The sequence below is a fragment of the Rhinichthys klamathensis genome, unplaced genomic scaffold (genome assembly GCF_029890125.1).
Source record: "Rhinichthys klamathensis goyatoka isolate OS25496 unplaced genomic scaffold, OSU_Roscu_1.1 h1tg000220l_1, whole genome shotgun sequence".
In the NCBI taxonomy this organism is placed as follows: Eukaryota; Metazoa; Chordata; class Actinopteri; order Cypriniformes; family Leuciscidae; genus Rhinichthys; species Rhinichthys klamathensis.
In genome coordinates, this window is record NW_026606744.1 from 1,074,892 (window position 1) to 1,089,780 (window position 14,889).

Below are 14,889 nucleotides of genomic sequence, written 5' to 3' on the forward strand. Positions count from 1 at the left end.
AAAGTTAAGTTACAATTTGTCATGATGGCTGAAGAGAAGCTGCAGATTAGGGCTTTGACAGCTGATATCGTCCCTTTAAACACGTGGGATTAGTTGAATAAACAGCTATAACTGTTAATATTCACACAGGCTAAATTTGTTGTTCTCTAGGGAGATGCTAATTGTAGCTTTGTTTTCAGAAGTTATAATTTAAGTATAAACAGGCCAGAGGTGGTATGTGTGTCTGTTTGTGCACACTTGTCTTTATTAGCTGTGCGGTTTCCGTACACACACCAGTGAGCTAGCGTCTGCACTAACAATGTTTCTCCCTCCTATTCTCAAGCAGTGGAACGTGTTAGCTAATTGCGAACTTTATTAGACGTTTCCTATTATTATTGACGTTGCAAATGTTATTCTGAACGCCGTCGTTTCGCTTTCCAGTCTGCTTGGCTTATTGGGCCTGGCACATAATAACACATTTTAATATTGAGTTGATTGGAAGCTGCAGTGAGAAGCTGCTAACACATGTTCGCTTCCAAGACAATAGTGCTTTTAATTTGCATAATCTGAATACATTTTCTGGCTCAGGTTTTGTTGAAAGTAGACTTAATTGCCTTATTTCTTTTGTGCTTGTGAGTTAATGTGGGACTCTGAGATGTACCAAGTGCTGCAGAACCTTTTCTAGACCGTTCTTCAGGCACGACGCTCCATCGTTAAACATTTCTTGGCCATGTGTGTCTAATTTGTTCTTTTCTTTAATGTCGACCAGCATCAGAAGCAACTTTTATTCAAATGACTCCGCTCTACTTTTAAGTTAACTGCTCTTTTACTCTTTTTTTTTATTTTTTATTTTTTATCCCTCCCTCTCTTTTTTCAATGTGTTTATAGAATAATGTGGACGAATTGCATGCAGAGCGTCTCCGCAGGGCTACGGAACGTCTGCGCAGTCCCGTTGTCTTCCACAAGGAGTCTGCTGTCAGGAAAACACAGCTCAAATCATTCAGCCAATACGTAGAGACCAGGCCAGGTGAGGTCTTTTACTTTCACTGATGTCACTTCCTCCAGTTTGACTGCATAAACAAAGATTATGGAGGATTTTGCATTGTGGAACACTTAAGTAATTAATAAATTAATGTATTTAATGCGTAAAGATGAGCATGTCTGTTACATTCAGGTTTGTGGTTCAGTTCTGCCAATTAGGCTTAATGTAAAATGAGTATTGAAGTGTCTCTTAAAGGTCTTCAAGAATACTGATAGTTTAACAGCTTTATAGGGTGTTTATATATGCCTAGTGATTGTTTTAATGGAGATGTCAGATCTGTCTGATTGGGTTAGGTTCATCTGATAAAAAAATTGTCTTCATATTAATTTATAGTCAGGTGAGAATCAACCAACTTTTAATATCTCTCTCTCTCTTGTTTTAGAGGTTAAAAGGCAGAGATCCGTGCCTGAAGATCTGAAGAGGATTGGTGAGGAGAGAGGAGCTCTGACAGAGATGGAAGGACGAAAGCCAACTGAAGATGAAGTACTTAATGCATATTTAAATTTTGTGTCAGCGCTGCTCGTTCTGATGTTGTCTGTGACACCAGGTCATAGTTGGACGTCACAGTCGCACACAGTCACTCACATCTGTCTGAGGGGCAGAGAGGTTTTTGAACGCTGATGCCAATCTGTTCTTCCCTAAAGCCAAAGAGACCAGCCAAATTAGACTGCTATTCCCTGATAATTATAAGATTAGGAAAAAAGGAAATGGACAGAGTAGTGGATATACCTTTTTCACTCCACCTTTCTTTCTTTTTCTCAGAACACTTTCAATTTGTCCTGAATTTCCCCTCTGTTTTTGTCTCCATTCCTGGTTCCAATGTCCATCAAAAAAATGTATTGATTTATTTTTAATGGAATAAACACATAGTGTGAATATATATAGAATTATAGAACTATGCAATTATCATTTCTTTCTTTCTCTCTATGCAGGCTGATCTAAAGAAACTACAGTATTTTAATTATTGCAGCACCAAATATAGGGACAGAGCATAGAGAAACATATCCTGGGAAGAGTGAGATAGAGACACAGAAAGAGAGAGAGGGAAGGTCAGTAGAGACCAGCTTTGCCCCTCTCTGTGTAGGGGTTAATGGGTGTTGAACTTGCCCATTACCCAGCTCAAGCTGAATTACCCAGCGAATGATGTTTGCATTAATATAATATATATGGAAATTTCAACACTTAATTATGGCAGAGAGGCGAGAACAGGGGGAGGGGGCTGATCATGTGTAAAATTGATTTGTGGAAGAAGTATTTGATAGAGCAGCGAGGAAGAGGAAGGTAGTTTGATGGACAGCAGGAGGACTCAGGCAGAAAAAGTGCTGTCTTGGATGAAAAAAAAAACTTCCCCATTTCCCTCTTTCCTATTATGAAATAAGGTGCATCAGCACTAAAATATATATATATTTTTGCAGCAATCTTTAGGATGTGAATTTAAATTAGCACTCTTTTCCCCCTCCCCCACTTTTCTTAGAATATTAGGAAGGTTGGAAGGAGGAGAGGACAGAGGTGGGTGATAAACGAGTGGAAGAAAGGGGAAGGGGGGGGGGGGGTGCTTGTCACTATCACACACTTGGAAATAAGCGTGCAGTTTAATTACTGTATTTGTCCCTAATCACTGTCTCATCCCTCACTTCAGTGTTTCTCATGAGCCAGAGGGTGCTGGCACCAGGGCCACATGCGTAAAAGAATAGAAGCATGTTTCCAAACGCGTACATGTGTGAATCTGAGCACACACGTGTGCTGTGTAGATCTCTTAGATCCCTGCTGATAGGCCCTTAGGCACTGACCCACCTCTCCCACATATTTCAATTTTGCCTCTCTGCGTGTCAGTCTCCAGACTGCTGTAAAACTGGATTCTCTCTGCGGTCATTTAGCGTGTGTTTATATTGGTGTGTAAGCGCACCCTCCTGCCTCCGGGCTTTACACATGAAGTCAAACCTCAGCATTTAAAGCTACAGTCTTTATAGTATGGGTATATGGGTCTAAATCTTCAAACATAGTCAGAATTTTTTTTTTTATTTATTAAATCTAATTTTTTTTATATACATGCTTAGCATTTAAAGCTAAAGTCTGTAACTGTGCAAATCAACATTATTAAGCCATGAATAAATAAAAATAAATATATAAATCTTTAAACCTATTCAGAATTTCATTTTATTTTATAATCATGTATAAAATTTTTTTACATATATTTTAAATGGTTCATATGATTTAAAAAATATAATTTATTATTACTTAAATTTTTTTTTTTTTTTTATATATATATAATAAATCTTTTTAAATGTGTGTATTATTGTTATTTAATACCTCATCTTTGTAATTAACCTAATTTGGGAAAGGTTTTAAATAATTTTTATCACATCGTAATTTTTAAAGAAAGCTGTAATTTTTAATTTGCTTAATTAATTAAAGCAATATTCACCAGTAATTATTCTGACCACTGTTCCCCTGGTATTAAAAAGCTGTATAAACCTAGGATGTGATGCTTCATTTCTTACCTCTCATCACTCCCCCTTCCTCTCGTTTGTTCTTGCCCAGCAGAAAGCGTTCAAAGACACCAGTCAGTACGTGGTGGGAGAACTGGCGGCGCTGGAGAGCGAGCAGAGGCAGATCGACACGCGGGCCTCGCGTGTGGAGAAGCGTCTGCGCTATCTCATGGACACAGGTACGCCGCCCAATTACACTGTAAACAGTTTTGGCAAATTGAGCGTTCACAAACTCTTATGGAGTTTGGGAAGTGTGAATCTTTGAAGCCGGGATGTTGGGGCGGCAGCGGGGATATGAAAAGGGGCGGTGAGGATGCAGGGAGGCTCTCTGGGCCGCCGTGATAAGAGAGCCTTCATGGGAGCTGATAACTAGTGCTGATAGCGTCCGCCAGCCAGCCACTATTGAACAGTACCGTGCAGCCATGCGCAACAGAACCCCATATCTGGCCTTCAATGATATGCTGTAGAAGAGAGAGAGAGAGAGAGAGAAGGAGGGAGAGAGGGGGATACGGCAGAGGGGTAAAGGGTGAAGAGGGGAGGAAGAGAAACGGGGAGGGTTGCTATTTGGGGGCTGGACAGAAAAGGAAATGTTGAAATAATGAAAGAAACACATTAATAGATACATGCTCTTGCTCTCCTCCTCTCTCTCTCTCTCTCCCTCTCTCTTCTCCTCACATATACACATATGAAAGAATGTGGGGTGATCTTTCAGGTGTGTATAGCAGGGAAAAAGGGCTGCTGAGCCTTTGTTAAAACAGAGCTTCGTTCTGAGCAAGAACGGCAATGGCTCCAGCACCTCAATAACCAAAATTTAAGAACAGCATCCTGCCATCCAGATACTGATACGAAACAATAATTTCTCACAAGGGTGCCGTCTTGAAAAAAGGAGGGTAAAGTAGACGATTGAATTTTTATGCTTCTCCATCACATTGAGGATGATATCATGACTATCACAGTTTTGTGTTTGCCCAACCTTCCATCCATCCCTCTCTCTCTCTCTCTCTCTCTCTCTCTCTCTCTCTCTCTCTCTCTCTTCCCACTCACCTGGACCCTGTTGAAGTCAAAGCCGCTGTGTCCGTTTGAAGGGTTTTTTCTCGCTCTGAATGATAAATGGCTTGAATGCCCTAGCAGGTGGAGAACCAAACCAGACATTTCAGCAATATTTACACTCACACAGAAATAAGAGGCTCTGTTACACACCAGACCTTGTGTACGATTCTCACCTTAATGTGCTTACCTGTCTGAGCTAGTGCACGCATTTCAGCACTGCAAACGGGTGAATTCACGCCTCAGTCAGGTTCACAGACAACATGATCTTCAGTAACCGCTTCTATAGCCAATAATACACAAAACAAACAAAGTCATTATGTTATGCACAACATACACATAATGAATTTAACATACTGCCAAGCTGTGTTGCATTTAATTCTTTTAAGTATTATATAATTGTAATTTCATGGGGATTTAGTTAAAGTTTTCCTCAATTGTTTTTTTTCTGAATATAATTCTGCATACGCATGTTTATTTAACTTTTGAATTATTTATTTGCTTCCTCCACCCATACTATAGGGTGGTCACTGGATACATATAAATAAATACATACATACACATAAATTAGGCAAATAATTAAATTCATGATATATATAGACATATATAAAATAAACATCTGTATGCATTTACATATGTATACAGATGTATATTTATATATATATATATGCGTGTACATATATGTACACATACAAAGTTATATTTATATACATATAAAAACTGTACTAAGAACTACTCGTGATCCCTGATACCCCCCTCCCCACCTCATTATACGCTCTGCCTTAGTCTGCTGGTTTTTTGCGTTTGTTTCCCAGATGAATTCACAGTAATTGGGCTGGTTAATTTATTTACTGTGTGCAGTTCACAGCACATTAAAGAATGGAGATAATTGAACACGAATTGTCAAGTGTCTTCTGATATCAGGCGTATTACAGAAGGGAATGCGTATAAAACTCTATTTCCATGCAACCATTGTTTATGGTAATTAAGTACACAGATGTATTCCTTGGTTGCCTTCCAAGCTTATGGCGACTGCCATTGTTGTCTTCTATTAATATGTAATCAGTAAATAGTTTAATTTTCTAATCTGCAGTTGGAGAATTCACTTTCTAACAGCTCTTAATTATGGCAGAGCCCTAATGATGCAGCCGCTGATGGGCTAGGAGGCCGTCAACGGAACGCAGAGCGCTCGGGGGAAGGCAGAGGCCTGCGGTGGCTCTTGCCTAATGAACTTGTTATTCCCACACCAGAGGGAGCAGTGTCCTTCACACACACACACAGGCTTCTATGCCCATCTCACCAGCAGCTCAACCATTACCTCAGTTAGCCACATCCCCAGAATTACGTCTAAATATGTTAGACGAAAACATATCAATTTTGAACATTTCGCAAAATCAAAAGTGAGAGAGGAGAGCTATTCACGCACTCGCCATTCTGTCCGAGCACAATACCGTCCCGAATCACATTGAAATTTTTCAGCTCGCAGCATTGAAATGTGTGTAAATGTTATCTGCGGGGCTTTTGATATTCAGCAACCCTCTGAATGCATCTCCCTGACATCTGCTCAGCATGCATTTATGCACACATATGATTTTCAAATTGCTTTATAACCTGCAACAATGAACGCAATTATGAAAATAATGGCATTTAAAGGCGCTCTAAAACCCTCACACCTACAGAGTCCTCGATAAGAGATTTTTTAAAAAGCAGAGGGAAAGAATGAGTTTTAGATGAGATTAACATATGTTTAAAAATTGCACTTGAGTCTGATAAGATTGACACAGGTTTTATTGCATGCTAATCCTTTCTCCTTTTCTTTGACGCGGTCACAGAAATTCATACAAGACGGATATCATCAGCTTAATGCAGTTTACAGACAAGCCATCACAGTCTGTGCCAGGAAAAACAAACGTGTCAGAAGAGGCCCGTTATGTTTGTTTTATTCTCGGGGACGTGGCCGTCCTCTTCCAGGCTTCTTCACGGATGTGCACCTTTTTATATTTTAGTTTCAAAACGTCAGTCCCTCCCCCCCCCCAGCTTTCCCACATTAATTCTCCCTGCCCACATTCCAAGACAGTGTTGGCCATGCAGAAATAATTGCTTGAGTGTCTGCGTTTATAGATCTCAGCTCCACCAAGACTGAAATGGAATTGCTTGTGTGGCTAAGGCAACATGCTTGTAACCAGCCCCTTAGTTTGACTAAAGATTTAAGCTTGGCTACGTGAGTCGCATGGGGAAATGGTCTCCGAGCTCAGACAACAGCTAACAGCTAACACAGCTTTAAGTATATTATCAGGCAAGTTCTTTCAGAAACGTATTGCTAAAGAAGCTTAACATTAATTATTGTAACTTTGGGAAGATTACATCCACAGCATGCTTGTAAGCGGTGGACTAGTCCTCTTGACCTCCTATGCAAGAGCTTAAAGACACTAGAATGGCATTTCAGCTGCATTAATAGGATAACCAGTATAATCTTTCCGCAGTAAGAGAAGGAAAAGTGTTTAGAGCATAATACTCGCCCCGGTTCTGGGGACGAGACGGGTTTTGTGATGGCTCACGCAATCGGCACGCACCGGGTTCTATCGGTGTAATCGCAATTTTTTTTTTTCCTCCCTCTCTGCTGTTCTCTTTCTTCTGTTGTCTCTCTTTCAATTCTCTTTTTTCCCTTTTCTCTCCCTCGGTCCTATTCTTTCTCCTCCATGGGATTTGCATGCTAGTTCGGTAGCTTGTCCACTCTAATTTTAAAGACCAAAGACCTCGTTTAGCCTTCCTGCTAAGCGTGCGCCGTGAGTAGCGGAAAAGTAAGCCTGGAGACAAACGCAGGAATTCGGCTCATAAGGATGGCTTTTATCGGCACGACCAAAGGCCAGCGCTGGATCAGGAGGTGACTGCCTATTCAGGTTTAGTGCTGGACTATGTGCTCGACTTCAAGAGCTGGTTAACATCAGAATGGTCCATTTTCGGCTACTGGCTTTTGCGGCCTTTGTTCTTCCCACTAGTTTTAATTCTTACCGGACCGCTACGTGCGCAGCGTAAATCTCTTTTGTGAAGTCATGTATTCTCGCTACCTAATATCAACAGGTTAGACCTTTAGCCTCAATTAATGCATGATGTAAGACATTAGCGCTACTCTTGTATTAAACAAAATGAGTGTAATTTCTCCTTGCATTTGTCCAGTCTATTGTGATGATCTCTGTAAGCGAGAAAGAAAAACGCCTCACATCACCCATTTTTAATCTCTGATGCCGTTTGAATGTTCGAGAGGCAAAAACAATTTAATTAGTTAAGTTGCATTGACTTTACATTCAAACCCCCAACCAGCAACCCCTCCCTCCAAAAGCTTTTCCCAGATGTGAAGAGGGTTTTTTTTGGTCTGGTGTCAGGCTTTCAAACATTCTTTAACAGTTGGATGAAAGAGGATTTTAAGGAAGATTAGAGAAGGGGATCCTCCAGGCATTGTCTGAGAATCTTAAGATAAAACACACGGGGTGGATAGTGTCTGCGGGGGCTGGGGGGGGTGTCGGGGGGAAGGGTTTGTTGGTTGCAGGAGATACGGCCTGCATTGTGAGACATGTAATTTAGATTTTTATAGCGGCACGGAAATTACGATGAGTCGCCATCATAGCGCTCCCTCTCATCTCCGTTTGTTTTCATTTTCCCTCTATCCCTCTCTTTCATCCCCCCCCCCCCCATGTGTTTTGCAGTGGCCTCGCTGTCCTCTAAATTGTTGGTGTGAAGTTAAGTTAAACGCTGCTACATGTGGCATTGCAGGCAGGCAGTGATATGCCTGATTAACATTTTCAAAAAGGGCCACAATGATGGCGCTTATTATAATCTCCCCTTTATTGAAGCATCTTGAGGCCTTTTCATCCCCCCCCCACCCCCTTGACTGCCATTCCAGTAAGACCCAGCCAAACGCAGCTAGTGCCGTGCCACTGCGGCTCCATACGCGTGGAAAAACAGAGAGCCACTCTCTGCAACGCCAGCCAAGACCTCAATGATCTGCTGTTTTTTTGTTGTGTTTTTGTGGCACTGGTGTGTGTGTTTGTCTTTTTCATTTCTATTGGATTTTTGTCTGTAATGTAGAGGGCGGTCGAGAGGAGACGGGAATGGGTTTGTGTGATGCTGGCGAGATTTGAACTTGCATATCATGTGCGCAACACCCCACTTTTTGTCGCAAACACATAAGCTGTTGTTCAATGAAAATTTCTTTGACACATATTTAGGAAAAGAAAGCTAACAGACAGTGACAAGTCTGACATTTAAAGTATTTCTTTAAGTTGGGCTTTTGAATGTCATTCAATAATTGTGTTGTTGTTAAATTTGTTTTTAATTTTATTACATTCGATTTTTTCTGAGAAGTTCTCATTGTGAAAAAGGCTTAGCAAAACAGTTTGGGTGCGTGGGACTCGGTTTGCATAATTGATCATTATTTGGTTTACAAATTGTCTCCTGACAACATAATTGAATTTCAGTCATGCACTTAATTAATAGACCTTTTCATATGGAAACTGATTAAGACACACTTTACAATTAAGTGTAATGACGCGGGGTTGGCCTGTAATTAGGGGCATTCACGTGCTAACAGCCCTGCTATGCTAGCTCAGTTGTTGTTCATTTCCCTTTGTATGGGCCTCTTTAGGCTACACATTCCTCTAGCGTACTACCTGAACCTTATCAGCACACAGCGTCTCTCCCCAGCCCACCTTTAGCATGCTAAAACACGCTAACGACACCCAAAACAGCTCATTTGAGCTAATGGAAATGACCATTTAAATGCTATTGTTCTGCTGTTAGCCGCTTAGTAGAGATGGAGAGATAAGCAAGGGAAGCTACTTTTATAGTTACTGTAGGGAGGAGACTCATTATCAATTTGTCCTTAAGCAAACCTGAGGAAAGAAAAAGAGAGAAAAAAATGGAGGGGGGGGGGGGGTTGGGTAGAATCGACAATGCAGATGTGTGGAGGACGGCTAATAGTGTTAGCACATCCATTACTCTCCTCAGCTTAATTCATTAAGCAAATTGGGCGGGAACCATATTGGCCTTGTTGAAATACGTGCAATATGACACTGCTCAAATTTGTTCTAACACATGGCCCGGGGAGACGAGCCGACCGCTCTAATGGGGGAGGAGGAGCAAATTATGCAAAGACACACTGCAGGAGGGAAATGACTACAACGCAGAGGGAGTTGCACCTCTGCACTCAACTAACCCATTTTCCTTCACTCTAAGCCATGTCACATTCATTATCCTATCTTGTTGTACCTTTTGACCTTAAAGGGATAGTTCACCCAAAAAATGTAAACTCATTTATTCATCATGACATCATGTCATTCCAAACCTGTATGACTTTTGTTCTTCTGTGGAGCACAAAAAAAAGATTTTTTGAAAAGGACTAGAATGTTGTTTTGGACCACATTGACATTTTTATAATTAGTTGAGACGTTCTTCAATATATCTTCTTTTATACAATGCACATTATATTTATTGGTGCAAGCTGGAACGTCTGTTAAATATAATAGGGACTTTTTAAATGCTTTTGACAGTCATCTGAAAGGCTGAACATCTAGGAGACCAGCAGATGTGTTTCACCCTCCGCAATCGTTTGCTCAGACGTTTACTTGGAAAACGGATTAAGCAAATAAAAGCAAATAATATATTAGCAAGAAAAACATTCTGCAGGTGTTGACGGGACCTTGCTGCTTGTGCTAATTTGTCGTCTCTACAGGTAGCCATTTCAGCATCTCTCAGGGTTCGGTGTGAATCTAAATTGAGTGTTGCTCAAGCTCTGATAACCCCCCAGAATTTCACACCTCTAGTATGTAAACAGAGAGGTAGAGCAGGTCCTAAGTAGATGAGATAACAGAGATACTCCTAAATGGCTACAACCTGTCCTTAATTCACACTAATGTCTTACCAAAACACTTTTGTTCCAAATAGGGGCCAAGGCTGCTTCCTTTGTTCATGCTAGTTTAAAAATCTACTATAGCTCATATTTACTGGTAGTTTGTTACTGTAACTGTAAACGATTTACATCTGTTGACCCACAAGATTTTTCAGATAAACGTCAAAAGCATCTATAAAGTCCTTGTTAAAATTATTGCTCATGCTACGTGATATAATGCTTCATCATAAATGAAAAACAATTTACATTCACATTTCTTTCCTCTGTGGAACACAAAAGAAGTTATTTAGATTTTTTGTTGTTTTTGTTGTTTTTGTTGTTTTGGACCCTATTGACTTCATCATATTGACAAAAACAGTTGAAACTTTCTTAATATCATGAAAATATCATCTTTTGTGTTCAACAGAAGAAATTAAGTCAAACAGGTTTGGAAAAACTTGAAGGTGAGTAAATTCCTTTAAGACATGTCATCTAAATGTCTTGTTTCTTTTACATTTACTGAGAAAATACAGAAGTTGTAAATTTGTGTCAATTTTAGCACTTAATTCAGGTGCAGTCAACTCAACACTGTTAGTTTTGGTCCAAGAACAAGAGATGGGGGCAGGAAGGCAAGCAGCCCTTTTCCATTTGGCTTTGTGGAGATTTTGAGAAGCTTCATGCAATCACAGATACATATGTATGTGCTCATTGCTCCCTCCTGGAAGGCACCTTTTTACATGTACATGTCTACTGGGGTCCCCCCACCTTTGCAAACAGGCCTCCCCTCTGTCAGCTAATCAGTACTCAGCTAGATGCATTGTGACCCTATGCAAATCTATTTACATTGGAATAGGGGAATCAGGGGATCCTAAACTCAGGCATCGAAGTTGAAGAAAGAATACCCAAGGCCAACAAATAAATGAAAGTTTGCTCAAATCCGTGAGATAATGGGGTCTGTGTTCAGACTTACCACAGTGGAGAGATAAACACAGGGATTACTTGGGGGTTTTGCATCAGTTGCTTTCTGCTGGGTGGCCTTACTTGTCAAAAAGGGAGAAAAGGGGAGAGAGAGAGAGAGAGAGAAAGAGAATAGGGGAAAAAAACGTTTAACGCAAGGACATTCACATGGCACATTGAGAAAAGAAGTACCGCTAATTCCATCAAAGCCAGAGAAATCAGCCATTAATTTATGCTGCTCTCTCCCTCCCCCTGTAGCTATTGTTGCTTTGGTTGTTGATCATTTCAGTAACATCTGGTCCTGGTTTTTTTTTTTGGAGGCCAGTTAGTGTCAAGCAGATGACCCCCATCAACGTGGCCAAAAAAATCACTCTGGTGTCCCATGCTGTCGTTGTCGTCCTGTTGGTAAGAACAGAAAATGCAGGGTTTGTGTGTGAATATCTCATGCAAAAAAAAACAAAAAAAAATCAAACATTTTAACTAATGACAAGCAAGCAATTATAGTAGGTGAAAACTTAACATTTATGCAAATTTTATCCAAAGTAACTTACATATTCTCATTTATACATTTGATCTGCCCTTAAAAATTTAACCAATGAACTTGATGTTGCTACTGCCATGCTTTGCTTTTTAAGCTACAGTCAGGAACTCTAACATTAATAGTGTCAAGGTTTGCAGTCAATTAATGTGGCCTGAATATGAAGCCATGACAACAAAAGACCATTCTATAAAATTGAAAGCTGGAGTATTTGGTACGAAGAGTTTCCTCCTCAGATCTTCATAAGTGTTATGGTTGTGCAGGAGTGGACGATTCCTGTTAATATATATTTGGAAAGATGGAAAGATTTGGTATTTGAATCAAGGGCTTTGCCGAGGAGCAGATTATGACTTCCATGGTGACTCCTTCCAGCTTTGGGGAAATGAGCTGTTGACATTCTTCAGGGTCATCATCCAAGATAGCAGGCCAACCAGCAGGATTTACCCGATAAACCAATCCAACTAGACCTTTATCCATTTCACTACGACTGGGGAAGGCAGGGGTGAGATGGAGATGGGTTCGAACTAATGTTTTTCTCTTTCCATCAAAACGTCAGCCATTTGGTCAGCCAGTATGGATACTGTCATTGGGCTAAAATATATTTCCTAATAAACAGCATTTTTAATTGCATGCTTATAAATCATTGAGTCTAACATTTTCTGCATAACTACTGCAGGTTTGTACTGTGGTATGATTTTCAGAGAACATTGTTGGTCTGTGGGGTATTTTCTCTCAGACTGTACGAGTAGATTGAACAGCCAAGAGTGGATTCGGTACGAGTATGATAGGGTCTTTGAAGAAGAATCGTTTACACCTTCTGTCATCTCGCAAAGAACATCATCTTTGCCCACAAAGCCTATGTCTGACAATCTCTGAGTCCTCTCCACCTTGGTCAAAATAATTTTTTCCCATAATTCTCTTGTGTAACCTGGGGCTAGCGTTGCTCCCCGCTGTGAGGTAGACCCAGAGGAAAGACAAAAGCACAATGAAACAGGGAGCTTACCACCAACCGCTCTCACTGGAGCTCTGGAGTAGGGCCCACTATACACCGCTGCCTCTCCAGTTCTGTCCCAATGCTAATGAGCCGGCTCTGATCTTTCCTCTGCTTCCCGTGTTTTCAACATCTTCAAGGACCACATGGCGCTAGCAAAATAAAGACAACCAAATGAGAATTTTTAACGCTTTTTGTGTCAGCGACTCGGCGCCTTTCAGCCGGCTCACTCATTTAATATTCCCCCCGAGAAAGAAAGGACAGAGGAAAGAAGAAAAGAAAAAAGGTAAAATGTGCAACAAGGAGTTGGTGGTGCTGGAGGGAAAGGGGGAGGTGTCACTTGCATTCCTCCTCCGAGTTATTGCAGAGAATCGAACTATCTAAATCGTAAAACAGAAATGCCGTGACCTTAGTGTTCTCGTTTCGCTCGTTTCCATTAAAACAAGACACCCAAAATGTACATTTTTGACCAATGTCGACGCTGAGTTTCATGATATCAATAACAGTTCCCTAACAAGAGAGGACAGATAAAGGGTGAAAGAGGGTCCGGGTCTGACGGAGTCTCCTGCCAGCTGTTCACACACTCCTTTTTAATAGCTGCGTTCTCTATACAGAGGCACAAGGCAGTGCCTCGCATTAGCGCTGGAGACCACTAGTTAATAGGATGATGTCTTTTAGCTTTTGTTATGAGATTATTAACCGGGATAGGTTTCTGCTCTCATCCGAGTCGCTGCTCTGAGGGCCTGTTGAGCACAAGTGGTAAAATACAGCATCCCCACATTGTGTCGTGCTTGTATGGCAAAAGGCTTTTAATGAAACACCTTTTCGGAGGCTTCACCAGGTGATCTTTTTTTTACCGCTCTCATCTGCCACTCACATAGCTTTAATTACCTGAAGTACTCAGCTTTTTCCAAAGGCCCTTGATTCTGCCCCTGTGTTCAGCGCTCCCAAAAGCAGGTTTAAAGTGGGTGATAGAGTGAAATGATAGTATTTGTCAAAATAAGAAAGGAGAGGACCTCTGGCTCCAGTGTTTCACCCTGAAGGTCATATTATATCTTTGGTCTTATTTTATTATGTAAGGTCTTATTTTTTTGTTTGTTTACACTTGCGTTTTAGGGTTAACTTAGTTGATTTAATCTTTATAAACCTATTATTTGCTCTCTCTCTCTCTATGTATATATATATTTAATTGGTATTTGTTAACCTTACTTGAATACAAACTGTTGATTTACATTCATTTTACTTACTGACACTTTCAACATCTACATTTAGTATTTACATTTATATTGTCACCCTCATAAATTCAGAGATTTATTTTTTGCTTATACAATGCAACACACATATATATAAGATAATATTATATGTACTGTAATTCGTGTGCAAATCATGTCATCATGTGTGTGATTACTTGTGTGAGATTACAATGAACTAATTTGGATTTGATTAGACTATTTATTATTGTTCCTTTAGTTCAAACACTAGAGAATGGCGCAACAACGGCAGATTCATGGGTTCGATTCCCAGGAATAAAATGTAGACCTCAATGCAGTGTAAGTTGTTTTTGGATAAAAGCATCTGCCAAATGCATAAATGTAAAAACAAAAACTCAAACTCTAAACAAATGTCAAACAATATCTATGGTACTGTTTCATCCATCAAGCATTTTTTCATTTCATCATCCACTCTTCTGTCATTTTGCATCATTATTTATCGCGAGTGCTGTTGTGAAGAGGGCTGTAATTGTTGTTTTGTAATGTAAACTGCCTGTCTTGGCTGTTACGCTCATCGTGAAGCTGCGATAGTGGACAGGCAGCCCAGGGATTAAGGAGCAAGGAACGGCCAACACTAGCTGATAGTCTGTCAGTCTGTGATAATGTTTATTGATTAAAAAGAAGGGTGGAATACAAACACAGTTTAATAGAGTAGGGGGCTGCAGGCAGAGATGGACATATTTGTGATTCC

The 14,889-nt window shown here is 40.4% G+C and overlaps 1 protein-coding gene and 1 long non-coding RNA gene across 2 annotated transcripts in view; one reads left to right on the top strand and one right to left on the bottom strand.

Moving 5' to 3' along the window:
* ehbp1 (EH domain binding protein 1) overlaps positions 1–14,889 on the top strand; it is a 165,730-nt gene that overhangs the window by 136,133 nt on the left and 14,708 nt on the right. Inside the window, exons 20-22 of the mRNA XM_056264310.1 lie at positions 868–1,006; positions 1,404–1,504; positions 3,563–3,689. Of these exons, the coding sequence (XP_056120285.1) occupies positions 868–1,006; positions 1,404–1,504; positions 3,563–3,689 (367 nt within the window). The remainder of the gene's footprint in view (positions 1–867; positions 1,007–1,403; positions 1,505–3,562; positions 3,690–14,889) is intronic.
* On the bottom strand, positions 3,696–11,708 carry LOC130097458 (uncharacterized). The gene is made up of 4 exons (XR_008808306.1): positions 11,412–11,708; positions 4,748–4,840; positions 4,555–4,634; positions 3,696–3,971 (listed from the first exon to the last, which is right to left on the bottom strand). It is a non-coding gene; the product is annotated as an uncharacterized LOC130097458 (long non-coding RNA).